Raw genomic sequence first — 19,720 nt, forward strand, 5'->3', positions numbered from 1 at the left:
GCGACACATCACTGCTCATCAGGACAAGGAGACAAAGGCAGGGAGACATTCTTGCGAATTCATTTACAATTGTCAACATTATGTACAAGTGATTAACACCTGTGCCCAACTACATCTTCTTAACCTTCCTAACCCTGCCGCTACATCTTGGTGCTCCCTGGACATCCACAGCGGAGGTGGAGGCAGTCTGATGACTGTGACACCCTGTCTGTGATGACCTTGGCAGGCATCCTCTGGAGGGCTGAGACCTGGTGGGCCCCGGCCTGCGTTCGGGGTCCTGCTGTGTGGCAGTGACACCCTCCTCGGCCTGCAAAGCTGGATCTGCTGTGGTCACAGGAAGAGGGGATCTGGATGAGATGGACACTCCCGGAGTCACCTGGGTGGATGTCCCCGGGGTGTGCACCTGCTGATCCTCCTCCCTATGGATGCCCGAGGACCACTGGCTGACTCCTTGAGGAGAAGGTGAAGCTGGAGTGAGTTCGAGTTGCCTCACATCTCAATCACGTTGACACTGTTGGAGGCCAACTATGACGTCAGCGAGGAGTTGAGCCCGGGCAGCAGTGCAGGAGCAATATCCTGGACCAAGGTCTCCATGGTGGCTGCCATCCTGCCAGTGTTGACCTCAGTGCGTTGCAATGCCAGCGCTATCACCTCACACTGAAGGTGGAAGGACTCCTCCATCGTGCCTTGAAATCTGAAGAGGGAAGCGGACATCCTTTCCTGATGTTCCTGAGCTTGCCTTTGCAGCTCCAGCAACTGTGACATGGCCAAGTCTAGAGGCTCATCATCTGAATCGGACTCAGTAGTGTTCTGGCCTCCAGCAGTCCTCCGAGTGCCGGGGACCTGGGAAGACCCTGTCTCTGCCTGCTGTGGTTCAGACAGTGTGAGATGCTCACCAGATTGTGATCCCAAGGCCACTCTAAAGCTAGGTCCCACCGAGGTGTGTGTCTCTGCGCTGGTGGAGGGTGTGGGTGAGCGCTGTAACAGAACTTCAATGCAGGTGTCATCAGATTCCTTTTCTGAAGTTTCTTTGGGGCTTGAGTCGAGGATCTGGCTTGTGGATCCTCTCGGCTGCTTCCCAGATGTGCCTGTGAAAGCAAGGAGAGATAATTAGTGCATGGCAGTGGCCCGTGAAACAGGACACATTACTCACAGCATGGTTATCTGATGGATGTTACACTGCTGGATCCTCACTTGGTTGAGCCCCACCAACTTCACCATCAGCACAGAACAGGTCCAAATCCTCGCTGGCCAACTGGATGGCTCTACTTTCAACATCTGTGAGGACCTTGATTTCAGGCATTCTTCCACCAGTCAGCAACCTCTGCAAGCTGTGTGCCAGCTTGTCCTACACAAATACAGATGGAGAGAGTGTAAGCAGGACACCTGCCAGGCCAGATGATAAGGATGCCTGGCATGTGTGGGTGGTGAGTGGTCCCACGGATGGGATGAGGACATGATCTGCAGGCAAATGAAGGTGAGTGTGAGAGAGTGAATGGTGACGTTTCTTGAACTCATAGTGAGTGAGATCCCTGTGGATGTGTGATGGGTTTGTGAGTGTGTGAGTTGAGAGTGATAAGAAGAGTGAATTACCCTGGTGGAACAGAGGAGATCATTCATCCCCTTCCTGCACTGTGTGGCTGTCCTCTTTTGCAGAGCGTTGGCGCTGACCACCATTGCCTCTGTCTCCCATGCTGGATTGGTGACCTTGCCTGCTGGCTTTTGCCCTGATCAGGGGTAGAGGACATTGCAGCGGACCTCCACTGTGTCCAGCAGGCATTCAAGGGAGGCTAAGTTTGCGGGCAGCATGTTTCCTCCCTTTGGCAGCAATTGGTTCCCAGCAGCTTCCTATCCATTGAAGAGAGCTAGCTCTGTGCAGGGGCAGCCTTTAAAGGGGCAGCCTTTAAATACGGCGCCTGGATTACTGAAGGCCTGAGATGATGGCGGGGTGGGCAAATCAGAGGCTATCCTGGCAGCAACCCGGCATGTTTCCCGGGAATGCATGATTAATGAGGTGGGATTGGGACGATACGGCACAAAAACCCGCTATTGCGGCCAGTGGGTAAAATGTACTTTTTCCTGCCTACTATTGCACTTAATGCAAATCTGGGAGAATTCTGCCCAATATGGCATGGTCACAAAAAATGTCATTTGTGATTTTAGACATATCTTTCAACACACTAGGAGGGAGCAAATACCAGATTGGCGTGATTCAAGCAATGTTGATAGGAATTCAAGTGTGCAAGGCTCAGATATATCTTGTATTTTGGAATAGGAGCCCCCTGTAACAACCTGAGATACACAACATTTCTAGGGGTAGGAAGTTCAATCTTCTATAAAGCAGTACCATTGAGCATTCTACCCTGAGAACCAAAGGAGGGACAATAAATTAAAAGGGGTTTTCTCTAATTGACCCTGTGCCCCCACCAATGGCTGGTTCTAGACAATGCTCCAGAGCCAAAATGGTGGAGATCCAGGAAGAGATCACCTGTTTACCCATAGGATCGGGTATGGGAGGAAAGGAAGGATGTTTCTTTACTTTGCACCAAAGTAGACCATTATATAACAAAGGCATAACCGTCTATGGTTGTCTAAGAGTGTGTCAGTGGAAGGGAATCAACCCTATAACTCAGCTGTTTCTACAGCCTTCTAGTATCTTACCCAAGGATCATTCTTCATGTGAATCTTGATAACATGCCTGTAGGCTATTCCGCCATGAAGACAATACTCGATCCGCAGCACAGTGATTGGTTCAGAGTTTATGATATAGGCCAGCAATGCTTGCCTTGACTTTGAATCTGTAGCTTTTAAAGGCTTTCCTGCATGGATCAGCTGCTAATGTTGAGACAATCCTACTGATAATGTTGAAAAAATCCAGAAATCCTTGAATAGAAAGGGTTTGATCAGTTTTCTCTTTTTAGGGGATGTGCTGTATGAAATACTTCAACAGATCAATAACTACAGGAGCTTTGCACAAAGGAATTCCATCATGAACCCAGCAGCAGAACAGGCCATCCACTCCCCACATGTAGCTCTGCACAGAACATTCAGAGGTATGACGTCAATGTCCTTTGGGCAACCGGTTGGGTTACCTGAATCCTAATATCAATTACAGCATGGCAACATGTCAATGTACAGCATCCAGTCAGGTTTGTTTTTTAATTCTTTCATGAGACGTGAGTGCCACTGTGGCAAGTCTAGACGTTTGTTGCCCGTCCCTAATTACCCTTGAACTGCAGTCAACCACGTTGCCGTGGTTCTGGAGGCCAGATCGGTTAAGGATAACAGATTTCCATCCCTAAAGGGCATTAATGAGCCAAATGGGTTTTTACAACAATTGATGACAGTTTTATAGCCTGAGACTATTTTAATTCCTGATATTACTCCAGCACCATCTCCCTATTTTATCCTCACTGTAGGGCACACTCACCCCTAGTAAATGTGAACAGAGGAATTCTACCACAGATCCTGAGGGAGAAGTAGGAAGAAATAGTAGAAGGCACAGTAATTGTTCTATGAGGTTGTATTGAGAGTTATACATACCAGAGAACTGAAGATTGAGCAGTGTGACACTCATTGTTCAAAGGGGACACAGGACAAACACTAGTAATTACAGGCCAGTTAGTTTAAACTCTCTGGTCAGTAACATTTTTAAATCTTTAATTACAGACAAAATTCCTAAAATTCTAGATGAATGGAAAATAATAGGAGAAGTCAACACAGAAAGGAAGATTGTGCCTGGCAAATCAGAGAGTGTCTTTGAGGAAGTGACGGATATGGTGGGCAGGGAAAATGAAATGGATATGGTAAATATGGACTTAAGAAAGTCTTTGCCAAGGTACAACACAGGAAGCTACGAGAGAAGATTAAGGGATTATGGAGTTAGGGAAAAGGTAACAAATTTGGCTCAAAAACTGGTTAGAATGTTGGAAACAAGAGTACAAGTTATTTTCTGGGTGGTTCAAAGTGTGTAGTGAAGCACAGCGTTGCAGAAATGGTAGATTTTGCATTTTAAAGAAAGTAGTTATACTTTGATGTTAAACTGGATGAGTGGAAGAACCAAGGGATTTGAGGCTCAAGTTCACAAGACGTGAAAAGCAGCCCCTCAAGTGGATCAGGTCATTAAAAAAATGAATGGAATAATGGGTTCTATGGTAAGAGGTATGTTAATATATGAATATTAATATATGAATATATGAATATTAATGCCAAGATGTAATGGTTGTCATCAAGAAAGTTTAGTAAAGCACATTTGGATTGTGTGTTGGGCTGCACACTATAGGAGGGATGTGGAGGCAATAGAGAAAATATGATGCAGATTTACCAGGATGCTGCCTGATATGAGGAAATATAAAATGGGGCTGTTTTTATCGGTTGGGAATGATCAGAAGCGTCTAAAATTAAAATTATGAAGAGTTAATTGAGTGGACGAGAGAAAGGTGTTCTCAATACCAATTAAAACTCTCTATAGTGCACTCGATACCTCCCCTCTAATCATTAGAACTTAATATTTTCTAATCTTTCCTTATGCTTACTTCTGTCACGTTGGCGATCATTCCTGTTGCTCTTTTGTGCAACCTATGAGATAAATAAATTTCCTTTTTTAACTGTGGTGACAAGAATAGTGTGGGTGTCTTTGCCGCCTGTCATCTAAGATTGCAATTAGCCAGACCAGAGCAGAAATTGAGTGGGTAAGTGCCACACTTAATTTTGACCACCACCTTCCCACCCCACTCATCCCCAATTTCCCCCCATCTCCCCTTATGCCTCTGCCTAGCAGAGACAGTGATGAAGGTGGGGTGATTTTAAAATAAACCCCTGGTCTCAAATAGATTTGCATAGCCTGAGGTTGAGGAAAATCTGCCACAAAGGCAAGGTTGTTGCTTGCAGCGTACCCATGTTGGGACAGCCATTACAGATAAGGACTCCGTCTTTATTTCCTTCTTGCACTGGCAACTTTACTGAATTGTTGCTGGAGTTCAATCAAACTACTTTCAAACTGATAAGGAATGTTTTCAAGCAAAGGTGAGACTTTTCTATCAAAGTCTGCTACAGGGAATACTGTGAGGTAACATTCCACCTGGGCCCTCACATTAACACAAAAGAATTTAGCAACCAAAGTTTCCACTTTAAAAATCTCAGTTCGCGAGCGTAGCTATAAATTCACACAAAACTCCACATCAGAGGAATTCTTATAACCTGGAGCATGGTTAGGTCTTGTTCCATCACAAGTGACAGAAACAGTGAGAGAAGGAGCCAGAGGATCAAACCTCTGTTATGGCACACCTGATGGTAAATGCTGAGTTGTTCAAATCCCAAAGGAAACTTGAAACAACTGCCGCAACTTGTTTGGTAATTTGTATACATTTTGACATGTGCGCCCTGAACTCAGTAGTAATAAGACCACCAAGTCTTACAGGTTATTACAAAACTAGATTAAACATTTATTAACAAGAAAAATGATTTTTAAGCACATACATGTGTCTACAAATTACTACTATGATAACTTCTAAAGGCCCCTACTTAATCTGACCCTCAGTTACACTTTCATTAGGAAACAGTAAGGCACGTAGATTTAAAAGACCCAGGCAAAGAAACATGATACCCTGAACAGTCAAATTCAAAGTGAGTTTTCTTAACTTCGGCTCTTTGTCAACAGCAGCTTGAGGCTTAGATGCTGGAGTCTTTTCACACTTGTTAGATCTTAGAATTCCTGTCCTTACACTCAGCCTTCTCTCCTTTATACATATTTTCCCCTTTGAATGCAAATTCCCATTGTTGCACTATGGGTGGAATTTTCTGAGCCCGCTGGCATGATAGGCAGCATGAACGGAAAATATGGTGTGTCCTGTTTCACAATGGCATGAAAGCAGGTTGTGATCATCCGCACAGCCCGACAACGGCAGGCCACGTTTTGTGCCATCGGTCAGCAGGGAGTTAATTGTAATACATCAACATATAATTAAAAGGCCATCCCGCCAGGCTCTTGGATCCCCGCCGTATTGTCCATCCTCATCAGCGGGAAAGCACGTCGATGTGTTTCACAACAGCTCACACGCGACGTGCACTTGGCAGCCTTCAGTTTGGGGGAACTGAGGTGAGTGAGCAGCAGCGTTCACCATAGCTCGCCTCTTGTTTACAGGCCTCAGGGCCGTCGGGGGCAACTGCTGAGAGGGTGTCCGGGGGTGGGTTGTGTCCAGGGACAAGTGCTGGCCAGCTTCGTAGGCAACTGCTGAAGGGGGGAGTATCAAGTGCTGCCCTGGTGCTGCATCCCACACACAGGCATTCGAGGTGGGGGTCAGGATAAGCGAGAGAAATGGCCACGTTTTAGGGACGCCTGTATAAACTGACCATGCCTCTGCAACTGAGACAGGTCAGGTGCAGTCACAGTGATATGATCGGGGTCAGGTTCTAGCCTGCCCACCCAGGCAAGCAATGTGGTGGCACCAAAGGGCCACCAAGCGCATCATACCTTACCCTCCCCCACCCCCCACAGCCCTACCCTCCCGGCACAGACCGCCACCACTTTATTGGACGGCGGTGCAGCTGGACTGAACACGTTGTACAATCTCCTCGCTAACACTGGCCATGTAGCAGTCACTGCTGGAGGTGCTTACAGCCCCTTGCATTCTTAGCGACCTAGTTAGGAGCTGTGTTCCCATGTCACAGGCTGAGAGGGCAGCCATCCTGCGCACTCATCTCTGGCCATCCGAGGGGTGACCAGCACTCTCCGGGAAGCATTAAGGGGCGGTCACACAGGGCCAGGAAAGGTGCTAAGTACACCCATCCTACCCACGTCTCTCTCTCTTTCATGCTGCAGGAGGACCACGTCTGGATTATGGATCCTGGTGACCTAGCTATGTGCTTGATGGCCTACACAGAGCGGAGAAGATAGAGGAGAGAGCGACTGAGGAACCTGGCTGCACAGAGGCAGGAGCAGCAACCTCATGAAGAAGGGGCAGCTGGGGCTCCTGCACACGCTGCCCAGGAGCGACAGCGAGCCGTGGCTGATTAATGCCTAGCAACACCCACAGTCTATAGACACTGCCTGCCATTCCTGCAGATGAGGGAGAACCAGTGTCACCAATGACTGAACATGTCTAGGGACCTGGTCATTCACATCTGCCACTTACTACGGGACTTGGCGCCAAGGGGAATGGAGGGCATTCACTGCCAGTGGCTGTGAAACCATGGTGCTCAATTTCTATGCCAGCGGCTGCTTTCAGGGCTCCACAGGTGACCTCTGTGGGATTTCACAATCCGCCACCCACAAATTCATCCGTGAGGTCACGGATACCATCTTCTCCATGGCACACAAGTTTGTGCATTTTGCCCAGGACCGGGACAGCCAGGATGCAAGGGCCATTGGATTCGCCCTGATCTCGGGATTCCCACAGGTTCAGGGTGCAATTGACTGCACCCACATGGCGCTCAGGTCTCCATCGCTGCACTCAGTGGACTTCATCAACTGCAAGGGCTTCCACTCACTGAACGCGCAGCTGGTGTGCGACCACCAGAAACGCATTCTGCAGGTGTGCGCACAGTTTCCAGGGAGGGTGCACGATGCTTACATCCTGAGTCGCTCGCAGATCCCTGCAGCCTACCAGGGTCCACAGAGGCTGCAGAGAAGGCTCCTTGGAGACAAGGGCTACCTGCAGAGGCCGTGGCTGATAACACCTGTGTGGCGGCCTCAGACTGCAGCAGAGTGAAGGTATAACCAGGCTCATGCTGCAGCTCTCAGCTTGGTGGAGCAAACCATCGGGATGCTGAAGATGCGGTTCCAGTGCCTGGACCGGTCTGGTGGAGCCTGCAGTACAGTCCACAGAGGGTGTCATGCATCATCATTGTCTGTTGCACGCATTACAACCTGGCACTGCAATGGGGAGAGGAACTGGCTGAGGAGCTGAAGGTCTCCTCGGATGAGGAAGACGCTGATGGGGATGGGGGTGAGGGGGTCCTCGGTGGTGATGACGACGAGGATGAGGCTTTTGCACTGGCTAGCTGAGGCAGGCCTGCTCGGGAGGCCCTCATAGCTGCCAGATTTGTGGAGGATGATGGCGACATGCAGTGAGGTGTCTCATAGATCCTCACATCGCAGTTATGAACGTTTAACTCCAGTCTAGCTTATCTCAGAATGTTCCTGTCACGGAGATGCAGTGGAGGCCCTAATAGTCACTCGATCACAGGAGGATGTTGATAACATGTAGTGAGGACACTCTATAGATCTTCACACAGCTTCAGAGAATGTCTGACTCCTGTCCGGCCAAGGGCAGCTTGCTTGTGCTCCATGATCAGGGCCATCTCAGAGACGCAGCCATGAAACTTTAGATACATCTGATGCTGTGTCCGCCTTCAGCACCTCAGCCCTTCAGGAGCTGGTGCACAGCATCACTGGTTACAGATGCTGGTGTGATGGGGGCCAGCCCCACCTTAAAGGTGCTGAGAGCACACAGAGAGAATGAGAGAACTCTGTGGCACCTGCCCACTACATTCTGGCTGCAATGACCAGCACCGCCAAGGTGCAGGCATCAGTAATGTTTCCAGGGAGTGTGAGGCTGGACCATCACTGTGGTCTGAAGGCTACACAGAGCACAGGGAAAAGGCCCTGGACTGAGGCACCTGCCTTTATTTTGTGCAGAAAGGTTTCACATCTGAGTGACAAGAACACTGCTCATCAGAACAAGGAGCCACAGGCAGGGAGACATTCTTAGCAGTTTATTGACAATAGTGAACAGTATATACAAGTGATCAACAGCCATGGCCAAACTGTTTACCTAACTTTCCTAACCCTGCCGCTACATCTTGCTGCTCTCTGGACATCCACAGCAGAGGTGGAGGCAGCTTGCTGACTGTGACACCCTGTCTATGATGGCCTTGGCGGGCGTCCTCTAGAGGGCCGAGACTTGGAGGGCTCTGGCCTGCTTTCAGGGTCCTGCTGTGTGGCAATGACACCCTCCTCGGCCTGTGGAGCTGGAGCTGCTGGAGTCACAGGGAGAGGGGATTCGGATGGGCCAGTGACTCCCAGGCTCACCTGGGTGGTTGGCTGCGGGGTGTGCACCTGTTGATCCTCCTCCCTAGGGGTGCCCGAGGGCCCCTAGCTGCGTCCGTGAGGAGAAGGGGAAGCTGGAGTGAGATCGAGCTGCCCAGCACCCCTCTCGTGTACAGATTGTTGGAGGCCAACTATGGCATCAGCGATGGAGTTAAGCCCGCACAGTAGTGCAGGAGTGATGTCCTGGACCAAGGTCTCCATGGTGGCCGCCAGTGTTGACCTTAGTGCGTTGTGATGCCGGCGCTATCACCTCAGCCTGAAGATGGATGGACTCCTCCATCGTGCCTTGCAATCTGAAGAATGCAGTGGACATCCCTTCCTGATGTTCCTGAGCTTGCCTTTGCAGCTCCAGCAACTGAGACATGACCGGGTCCAGAGGCTCATCATCTGACTCGAACTCAGCAATGTTCTGGCCTCCAGCAGTCCTCTGCCTGCTGTGGATTAGAAAGTATAATGTGGTCCCGAGTTTACTGTAAAGCTAGGTCCCACCAAAGTGTGTGTGTCTATGCTGGTGGAGGGTGTAGGTGAGCGCTGTAACGGGACTTCAGGGAGGGTGCCTTCAGATTCCTCTTCAGAGATTTCTTCAGGGTTTGATTGGAGGCCCTGGGTCATGGACTCTGTCGGCTGCTTCCCAGATGTGTCTGTGAAATCAAGGAGAGATAATTAGTACATGGCAGTGGCCTGTGAAACAGGACACATCACTCACAGCATGGTTGGCTGATGGATGTTGCACTGCTGGATCCTCACTTGGTAGAGCAGCACCGACCTCACCATCAGTACAGGACTGGTCGTCGGCCAGCTGGATGACTCTGTTTTTGAATTCTGTCAGAACTTTGATCTCTGGCATCCCTCCACTTGTCTGTGACCTTTTCCTTCCTGTTGTGAGCCAGTTTGTCCTGCATGGATAGAGATGGGGAGAGTGTATCACGCCTGCCGGGCCAGATAATATGTAGGCCTGGCCTGTGTGGGTGGTGAATGGTCCCATGGACAGGATAAGGACAATGATGGTGTGTGTGAAAGAGTGAATGGTGATGTCCCTTGAACTGGCAGTGAGTGAGGGCCCTGTGGATGTGTGACGGGTTTGTGAGTGTGTGAGTTAGGAGTGATGAAAAGAGTGATTTACCCTGGCAGAACGGAGGAGATTCTTCACCCTTTTGCAGCACTGGGTGGCTGTCCTCTGCAGGACATTGGCACTGACCACCGCTGTCACCGCCTCCCAAGCCGGGTTGGTAACTTTGCTACCCATCCTGCGGCCAGAGTGGGAGTAGAGCACATCCCGGCGGGCCTCCATGGCATCCAGCAGTCGCTCGAAGGACCCCTTGTTGAAGTGGAGACCTCAGTCTTTTTCCTTTGTTGGCCATGTCTCCCAGGTAGCGGTGGTGAGCTGGTGGTGATGAATGCTTTGCTGGCGGCTGCCTCGTAAAGATGGCGGCCAGCATGATGCAACAGCGGGGTGATGGTGGGTGGGCAAGTTAGAGCTCACTCACCATTGAAATGACGTGTTTCATGGGAGTGAATAAATGAGGCGGACTTGGGACAATACAGTGTGAAAAGCCACCATTTTTGTCGGCGGGCAGGACCCCATTTTACCTGCCCGCTACTGCACTAAGTGCAATTCTGGGAAAATTCCGAAGTGTAATGCATTTCTGATAATAAAAATCTCTCAATATACTAAGTTTTACCAGTAATCTTCAGGAAAAATAAACACACTGTTTCTAAACTTCACCTGGCTGGGGAATACATTTCACCCCTCCTTTGAAAGCAATCTAGTCTGGTTTATTTAATGTTCCCTTGACACCTATGTTTACTTGTGTAACATTTCCAACCTAGCTCATCTTCTACCACATCAAAGCCTTCAGAGCAGCTGCCTTTAATCCAATTAAGACACACACACACACACACACACACACACACACACACACACACACACACACACACACACACACAAATACAGACTCAGATACTGATAAATACAGACACAGATACTGACATTTTACAATAATTTCCAATAACATTATAAGAATTATTATATTGTCCTGACAACCCCCTCCTTATTACAAGATGAACCGCCGAACTTTAAAAAGACAGCTTAATTTTTATTAACCCATCTTATACTATTTCCTATACTTATCTATATACTTACAGTGTTACACTACTAAATGCATGCATTAGCATAACTATATATATATATATATATATATATACACAAACCCTTTGTATCAACAGAAATCATTTCAGTTCAGTGTCCAGATTTTAAATGTCCAATTTTCTCTTTAAGCTTCAACTCTTGATATTGCATCTGCAATCAGATTTTTTCATCTTGCTACAAGTATAATCTGTAGATTAAATGGTTGCAGTAATAAACTCCACCTGAATAGCAATGCACTTCCATCTTGAAATTTGTCCAGAAACTTTAAAGTATTGTGGTCTGTATAAACAATTGTTTCTGATGAATTATTTGCAACATAAATCTTAAAATGCTGCAATGCTAACACCAAACCCAAAGTCTCCTTTTTGATCATTGAATATCTTCTCTGTTGTACATTCAACTTCCATAAAAAATACCCTATCGGTTTTTCAATTCCAGTTTCATCTCCTTGTAACAGTACGGCCCCAATGCCTATATCGCTTGTGTCAATGGCCAACTTAAATTTCTTGGCGTAATTGGGCACTGCCAAAGCTGGTGTCGTAGTTAATACAGTTTTCAAACTGTCAAATGACTTCTGACCCTCTCGTGTCCATTGAAACTACTTGTTCTTTTTTAATAGTTCAGTCAGTGGAGCAACCACTTGGCTAAAATTTGGTACAAATTTCTGATAAAACCCACTCATGCCCAGAAATCTCAAAACTTCTCATTTTGTTGTAGGCACAGGGAAATCCACAATAGCCTTGAATTTCACACCTCCCAGAGCCACCTTACCATGTTCAATGGTATGGCCTAGATACGTAACTTGCGCTTCTGCAAATTCATTTTTAGCCAAGTTAGCTTCTTATAATCGAGTAAATGCTCCTCCTATGTATGTCTGAAAATTATTAAGTTGTCAATATAAACAGCACAATTGCTCAGACCTGCAATTACTTTGTCAGTCTTTGAAATGTTGCAGGCACATTCTTCATACCAAACGGCATGACTTTAAACTGATACAATCTATCTGGCATCACAAAAGCTGATATCTCCTTTGCCCTCTCCTATAATGGTACTTGCCATATCCTTTTGGTAAGTCAATCTTTGTGATAAGTTTTGCTTGTCAAACTTTCTCAATACAATCTTCCAACCGTGGTATAGGATATGAATCCGCTTTTGTCACCGCATTTGCCTTTCGATAGTCCACACACAGTCTTTTGTTCAATTTGGTTTTGGTACCAGTACAATAGGCGAACTCCAGTTACTGCAACTAGACTCAATAACATACTTTTAAAGTATGAATTTGATTTCTTTCTGTACTTATGATAACTTTTGCTGGATTTAGTCTATAAGGATGTTGCCTTAGTGAAGGTGAAAGTTCTACACATACATTATGTACAGCTAAATTTGTCCTTCCCAGCTTATTTCCACAAATATCTTTGTGTGACCACAATAGCTTTTCCAAATCACTTTGATACTTGCCTGGAAGGTAACTCAATATTGCATTTAAACTTTCAAACACCCTCTCATTATCCAATTTGCTTAGAGGAAAATCAATTTCAGAATCCTGCATTCCTACCTCTTTCTCTTCATCCACCATCACTAACACCTCCTTTTGGTCCTCTTCTCTGTCAAAGTACTTTTTAAGCATATTTATATGGCACACTCTCTGCTTCTTTCTTCTATCTGGAGTATTTATTAAATAATTTACTTCACTCAATTTCTTTTCAATCCTGTAAGGCCCACTAAGCCTTGCCTTTAATGAGTTAACCAGTACTGGTAACAGAATTAACACTTTCTCCCCAGTGATGAAACTATGAGCTGTAGCTTTCCTGTCAGCTTTCATTTTCATCACTTGCTGTAATATCTTTAATTGTTCCCTAGCCAACTCACATACTCTATCCAATCTTTCTCTGAAGTTTGTACATAATCCAGGAGAGTAGTTTCTGAATTTTGACCCACCAATTTCTCATGAATCAATTTCAGTGTTCCCCTTACCTCATGACCATAAACTAGTTCAAACAGACTAAAACCAGTCCATGCATTAGGAGCGTCCCTAAAGGTAAATAACAAAAATGGAATTCCCCCATCCCAATCCTGTGCATAATTCTAACTGTACACCTTCATCATGGTTTTTAGAGTTTGATGCCAGCTTTCCAAAACTCCTTGTGACTCAGGATGATAAACTGTTGACTTAAATTGTTTTATTCTCAAACTGTTCATTACTCCCTTAAACAGCTGTGACATGAAATTTGAACCCTGATCTGATTGTATTTCCTTAGGTAAACCATATCTTCTAAAAAAAATTAGTTAATTCTTCCACAATTTTCTTTGTTGTAATATTTCTGCAATTTCCAACACACAGATTTCATATGTCCAAATTTATTACAATGAAAACACCTCAATTTTCGAGTGTCACCTCAGCACCTTCCTTTTCATTCTGAGAAAACATTTCCTGCGAATATCCACCTACTCCTTCTCTTCACTGACTACCACCTTCCTTTCACCTTCCCACTTTCTATCCTTTTCTGATTTAAAAGGGTGACAAAAAAAGATTTACATCTCTGAACTAACTCATAATCATCAGCTATCTCTGCTGCTTCTCTCACCATTTCAACCCTCTGTTCCTCCACATGAGTTCTCACTACCGGAGGAATTGAATCTTTAAATTCTTCCATAAGATTTAGCTGCATATCTTGTTTCTATCTTTAATGCCTGTATCCACCAATCAAAATTATTTTGTTTTACTCTTTCAAACTCAGTATAAGTTTGCCCAGGCTGTTTCCTCATATTCCTAAATTTTTGCTTGTATGCCTTAGGAACCAACTCATATGCACTCAAAATAGCCTTTTTTTTTACCACATCATGGTTCACCGACATTTCTTCTGACAGTGAAGCATAAACCTCATGTGCTCTACCCACCAACTTAGATTGTAACAACAATGTTCAGTTTTCCTGTGGCCATTTCATCTGTTTAGCTACCTCCTCAAATGAAATAAAGAATGCTTCAACACCTCTTTCCTCAAACTTTGGAAGAGCTTGTACAAATTTAAACATCTCCCCACTGGGTTTTAGGTTAAAGGATTTTTCCTTTTTCTTCATCAGAACTTTCCTCAGCATCTGATGTTTCCTTTTTAAAATCCAGCATTGTAAGCTGATATTCTCTGTCTCTTTCCTTCTTTTTCTTTTCTATTGCTGACTTTTCCCTCTGGAGATCAAGTTTTTGTATTTCCATTTCTTTTTGGAATAATCTCTCTTTTTCCCTTTTTCTGCTGCCTCTACTTCCAGTTTTTTTTTTTCATTTCCAATTCTTTTTCCTTTTCACTTGCCTCCAATTCAAGTTTTCTCAGTTCCTTTGCTGGTTCAAATTCAAGCCTCTTTATTACTAACTGAAGTCTCACTACCCCCAACTGTGACTCGCTGTGACAGTCAGGTATCACAGAATCACACAGTGCTGAAGAGGCCCATTGAGTCTGCACCAACACGTGAGAAACACTTAACCTACCTACCTAATCTCATTTATCACTTCCAACTTTAAATGTTGTGCTATACCTTCAATACCTTCAATTATATCTGCTTTCTTCACCCCTGCAGGTAACACCAATTGTAATTTATCTGCCAATTCCATTAACTTAACATTAATTTTCTTTCGTAAACCAGCCAAAGTTATAACTTCAACTCCCAGACAAGCCTGAGCAACTGCCAACGCCATATTTCAGTCTCACCACTATAAAAAACCTCACCCCAACTCTTGAACTCAAAGTGCCTCTCATACTCATAACCTTAAGATTCACCAACTCCAATCCAAGGAATTTCAAATATATCCCAGACCAGCTCCCAACTATGTTATAGAACAGCCAATGGTAAATGCTGAGTTGTTCAAATCCCAAAGGGAAACTTGAAGCAACTGCCACAATTTGTTTTGCAATTTGTATAAGTTTTGAGATGCGTGCCTTGAATTCAGTCATCATAAGACCACCAAGTCTTATAGGTTTCTACAAAATTCCGAAAGTGCGTGGACTTTACCTTTCTGATAATAAAGTTTTACCAGTAATCTTTGTGAAAAATAAACACACTGTTTCTAAACTTCACCTGGCTAGGTAACACATGTCACCCCTCCTTTGAAAACAATCTAGTCTGGTTTATTTAAAAATGCAAGTGTTCCCTTGACACCTAAGTTTACCTTCTGTCGAAGGGTCATGAGGACTCGAAACGTCAACTCTTTTCTTCTCCGCCGATGCTGCCAGACCTGCTGAGTTTTTCCAGGTAATTCTGTTTTTGTTTTACCTACTTAACATTTCCACCTAGCTCATCTACCACCACATCAAAGCCGTCAGACCAGGTGTCTTTAATCCAATTAAGTCTCACACACATGCACGTGCACGCCCACACACACGCACCACTATTTTACAATAAATTCCAGTAACATTATGGGAATTATTATTTCTTCCTGACATCTCTCTTCACCAATTCCCTGGATTTCCTGTAACTGCTCAAATGAATTGGAAATCAATCCAATCAAAAACTGGCTGCAATTTTACTGCTTTTGAAATACACCCTAGAAGGAAAAAACAGTCCAGATCAGCACTCTGCGGTCTCTCTGGGGTTCCATTTTAAAGTATACAAAATGAGTTTGGACCAGTATTCTTATTTCCCGGTTTTTACTGTTTTTTTCTTCATTCTGGGACAGGGGTGAAACAAGCTTCAGACATAATTGTTTCTCTGAATGGAATTCCGAAATGTTTCTCATTAAGTTCTCAGTGCATGTTAGACTTACATTCCTATGTATTTAATCTTCCCATGCATTATAAATAATGTGCTGTGCTTGCTTAAAGTGGCACAGGGCCAAGGCTTCTGTGCAGTAAATGGGTGAGTGAATCATAAAATATAGAGAGAGAAGTGAATAGAATACTGCTGGAAAAACTAGTTAGAGCTGTTTGATACTGGGGAGTTTTAGAAAGTTTCCAAATGGTTTCTGTGTCAGTCGATTGAATGGACTCTAACCCTGGTTACTGCACAGGGAGGTCAGTGGGACACACCTCAGCCAGGCAGCCAATGGTATCTGTATTATTACCTGGCAGATAGCTTTCTGTTGTTAGTTGGACCTGAAAAAGTATACAACACCACTTATCATCTGCTCTACAGTGATATTGCAAAGATCCTAAGTCCAAGAACTGTTGTCCTTGTGCCAGGACACATTAAACATCTCAAAAATGTGAAAGAAAATCTCTAATGGACTTTTAGTTACATTGAACCATTACCCTCATCCAGCAGCAGCTTTTTAACACAATTCCTGTGCAGTTTCCTCTCAATCAGTTCCCCTCCTAGAAGAGGATCCATATTTGACCTCTTAGCCAGTACATGCTGACTGTACATGAGCTATCAGTTCTCACATTGCTTCTAGATATGAGTCAGTGCATTTCCTTATTGGTGATTTCTTCCAGTTCCCATCCCCTCCCCCTCAAATATCTCCACATTTGATCGAACCAATTCTCCTCTTCCCCATGGTTAGTGACAGTTCCAGCTTCACCAGGAAGTAGATTGTTGTCAAGGTGACTCACTTATAAAACAAAGAAACAGAATGAGAATATGATAAGTTCCATCCTGTTCTTTCACAGAACCTGTTCTAATCAGACGCAGAACCATAAAATTGAGCACTGAGAGAAACTCTTCACCCCATCCTGCTTGTTTTTTATTGAACTTTTCCCTCATTGCCCTGCATTTTTCCCCTTTGAGTATTTATTCAATTTTCTTGTCACTGAATTTGCTTCCTTTATCCTTTCAGGCAGCTCATTCCAGATCAGCACAACTTGATGTATAAAACAAACCTTCATGTCACTTCTAGTTCTTTAGCCAATTACTTCAGTGTCCCCTGGTCACCCATCCTTCTCCCACTGGAAATAGTATCTCCCTTACTTACTCTATCAAAACCCTTTATGATTCCGAATACCTCTGTCAAATCTCCCCATTTCTGCTCTATGGAGAACAATCCTAGGCTGTCCAATGTTTCCGTGCAATTGAAGTCTTTTATCCCTGCTACCATTCTAGTAAAGTTCCTCTGAAGCCTCTCTGAGGCCTTTGCATCCTTCCTAAAGTTTGGTGCCCAGAAATGGATGCAATACTCTGACTGGGGTCCAACGTGTGATTTATACAGATTAAGCATTACTTCTTTACTTTTTACCCTCTACTCCTATTTATAATGTCTAAGAACCCATATGTCTTTTTGATAGCCTTCTCAAATTATCCTGCGTATGTGTATGTACGCATGACCAGCTCTCCTTTAAAATAACATCTTTCAGACTCATCATCTTTAACATAAGCAAGTTCATAGCAATGAAGAAAATAATGACACCAAAGATTGACAAATCACCAGGGCCGGTGGTTCCCATACCAGGGTTTTAAACAAAGTAAATAAAAACATTTTCAGGTACCTTAAGCTTGATCTTTTAAAGTACTCTCAATTCAGGAACAGTCCCTTTAGATTGGAAGGTTGCACACGTCACTCTACAATTTAAGAAAAGCCAGAGAGAGAATCCAGGGAATTGTAGACCAGACAATTGCTAACCCACACCCCATCGGTGGGGAGGCCCCAGATGAATGCAGGCGGCCTCCCAGCAACAGCCCAGGGGGTGGGGGGTGTATTTTTAATCAAAGAGGGGGCGGTGGGCAGAGAAGGCAATCCCCGCAGCCCTAGCTACTTGCTCAGTAGAATCACCCCTCCATCACTTAAGGCATTTGGTCTACCTTCCGGCTGCTGCAGGGCCTCTGCATGTATCAATACCACCCCTGATGGCACTGCTGAACTGCCAGTCCTCTGACTGGTCTCCTGAACAGGATGGCAATTCTGGTGACAGCTTATTAATGAGCTGCCCCTGGTACAACCAAGGAGGAATTCCTGCTAGCCGGTCGGCTGGCTGTGTTGCTGACAGACACTTCCAACTGCTGTCAGGACCACTGGAAATGTTGGAGCAGGTTCAGGGATCACTGGGTGAAGTGTGCTGGGATCTAGAACATTGGAGCAGGCTCAGGGATCACTGGATGAAGTGTGCTTGGATCTAGAATATTGGAGCAGGCTCAGGGTTCACTGGGTGAAGTGTGCTGGGCTCTAGAACATTGGAGCAGGCTCAGGGATCACTGGAGAAGCGTGCTGGGCTCTAGAACATTGGAGCAGGCTCAGGGATCACTGATCCCCCTTGTCCTCACTTATCACCCCACCAGCCTATGCATTCAAAGGATCATCCTCCGTCATTTCCGCCAACTCCAGCATGATGCCACCACCAAACACATCTTCCCTTCACCACCCCCCTGTCCCACACCCCGGCAGCATTCCATAGGGATCGTTCCCTCCGGGACACCCTGGTCCACTCCTCCCTACACCTCAACCCCCTCCCACGGCACCTTCCCCAACCGCAGAAGGTATAACACCTGCCCCTTTACTTCCCTCCACTTCACCGTCCAAGGGCCCAAACACTCCTTTCAAGTGAAGCAGCATTTCACTTGCACTTCCCTCAATTTAGTCTACTACATTCGTTGCTCCCAATGCGGATTCCTCTACATTGGAGAGACCAAACGTAGACTGGGTGATCGCTTTGCAGAACACCTTCGGTCTGTCCGCAAGCATGACCCAGACCTCCCTGTCGCTTGCCATTTCAACACTCCACCCTGCTCTCATGCCCACATGTCCGTCCTTGGCCTGATGCATTATTCCAGTGAAGCTCAATGCAAACTGGAGGAACAGCACCTCATCTTCCAACTAGGCACTTTACAGCCTTCCGGACTGAATATTGAGTTCAACAATTTTAGATCATGAACTCTCTCCTCCATCCCCACCCTCTTTCTGATCCCCCCTTTTTTTATCCAATAATTTATATAGATTTTTCTTTTCCCACCTATTTCCATTATTTATCTCTACCTTTTAGCCTATTTCAATCCCTTCCCTTCACCCCACCCCACCCCCAGTAGGGCTATCTGTACCTTGCTTGTCCTGCTTTCTACCCTTAATTAGCATATTCCTTACATTCCTTAGATAATATCACCACCTTCAACACCTCTTTGTCCTTTTGTCTATGACATCTTTTGGCTATCTCCACCTATCACTGGCCCTCTATCCAGCTCTACCTGTCCCACCCTCCCATCCCCCCCCAACCCCCCCGCCAAACCAGCTTATGTTTCACCTCTTTTCTGTTTTTACTTAGTTCTGTTGAAGAGTCAAAAGGACTCGAAACTTTAACTGTATTCCTCCCCGCAGATGCTGTCAGACCTGCTGAGTTTTTCCAGGTATTTTGATTTTTGTTTTACCCTTTCAAACAGTGCATTTCAGATCATGACAATTCACCTGGATGAATAATGATTGTACATAAAGGCCTGGATTTTCACTCCCGAGGCAGGTATGGAGATTGGGGAAATCTCCCGACTTGCCACACCTGCCTTGGGAAAGTGCCCTGAATGCTGGGATCTCCGTTCTGAGGGAATGGGTGCAAGATGGAGTCAGTCCTGCCACTCCAGATGCAGATCGGAGGCATCCACAGGGGCTGCTGAGTGCTGAG

At 45.5% G+C, this 19,720-nt stretch overlaps 1 protein-coding gene across 5 annotated transcripts in view; it reads left to right on the forward strand.

Moving 5' to 3' along the window:
* The window catches only part of etv7 (ETS variant transcription factor 7), a 284,939-nt gene that overhangs the window by 41,757 nt on the left and 223,462 nt on the right, over nt 1-19,720 (forward strand). For 4 of the 5 annotated variants that reach the window (XM_041195797.1, XM_041195794.1, XM_041195798.1 and 1 more), the window contains exon 4: nt 2,922-3,053. The exons of the other annotated variant lie outside the window; for it this stretch is intronic. In XM_041195797.1, coding sequence (XP_041051731.1) covers nt 2,922-3,053 — 132 coding nt within the window. The remainder of the gene's footprint in view (nt 1-2,921; nt 3,054-19,720) is intronic. 5 annotated transcript variants of the gene reach the window in all.

The sequence above is a fragment of the Carcharodon carcharias genome, chromosome 9, assembly GCF_017639515.1.
Source record: "Carcharodon carcharias isolate sCarCar2 chromosome 9, sCarCar2.pri, whole genome shotgun sequence".
Lineage (NCBI taxonomy): Eukaryota > Metazoa > Chordata > Chondrichthyes > Lamniformes > Lamnidae > Carcharodon > Carcharodon carcharias.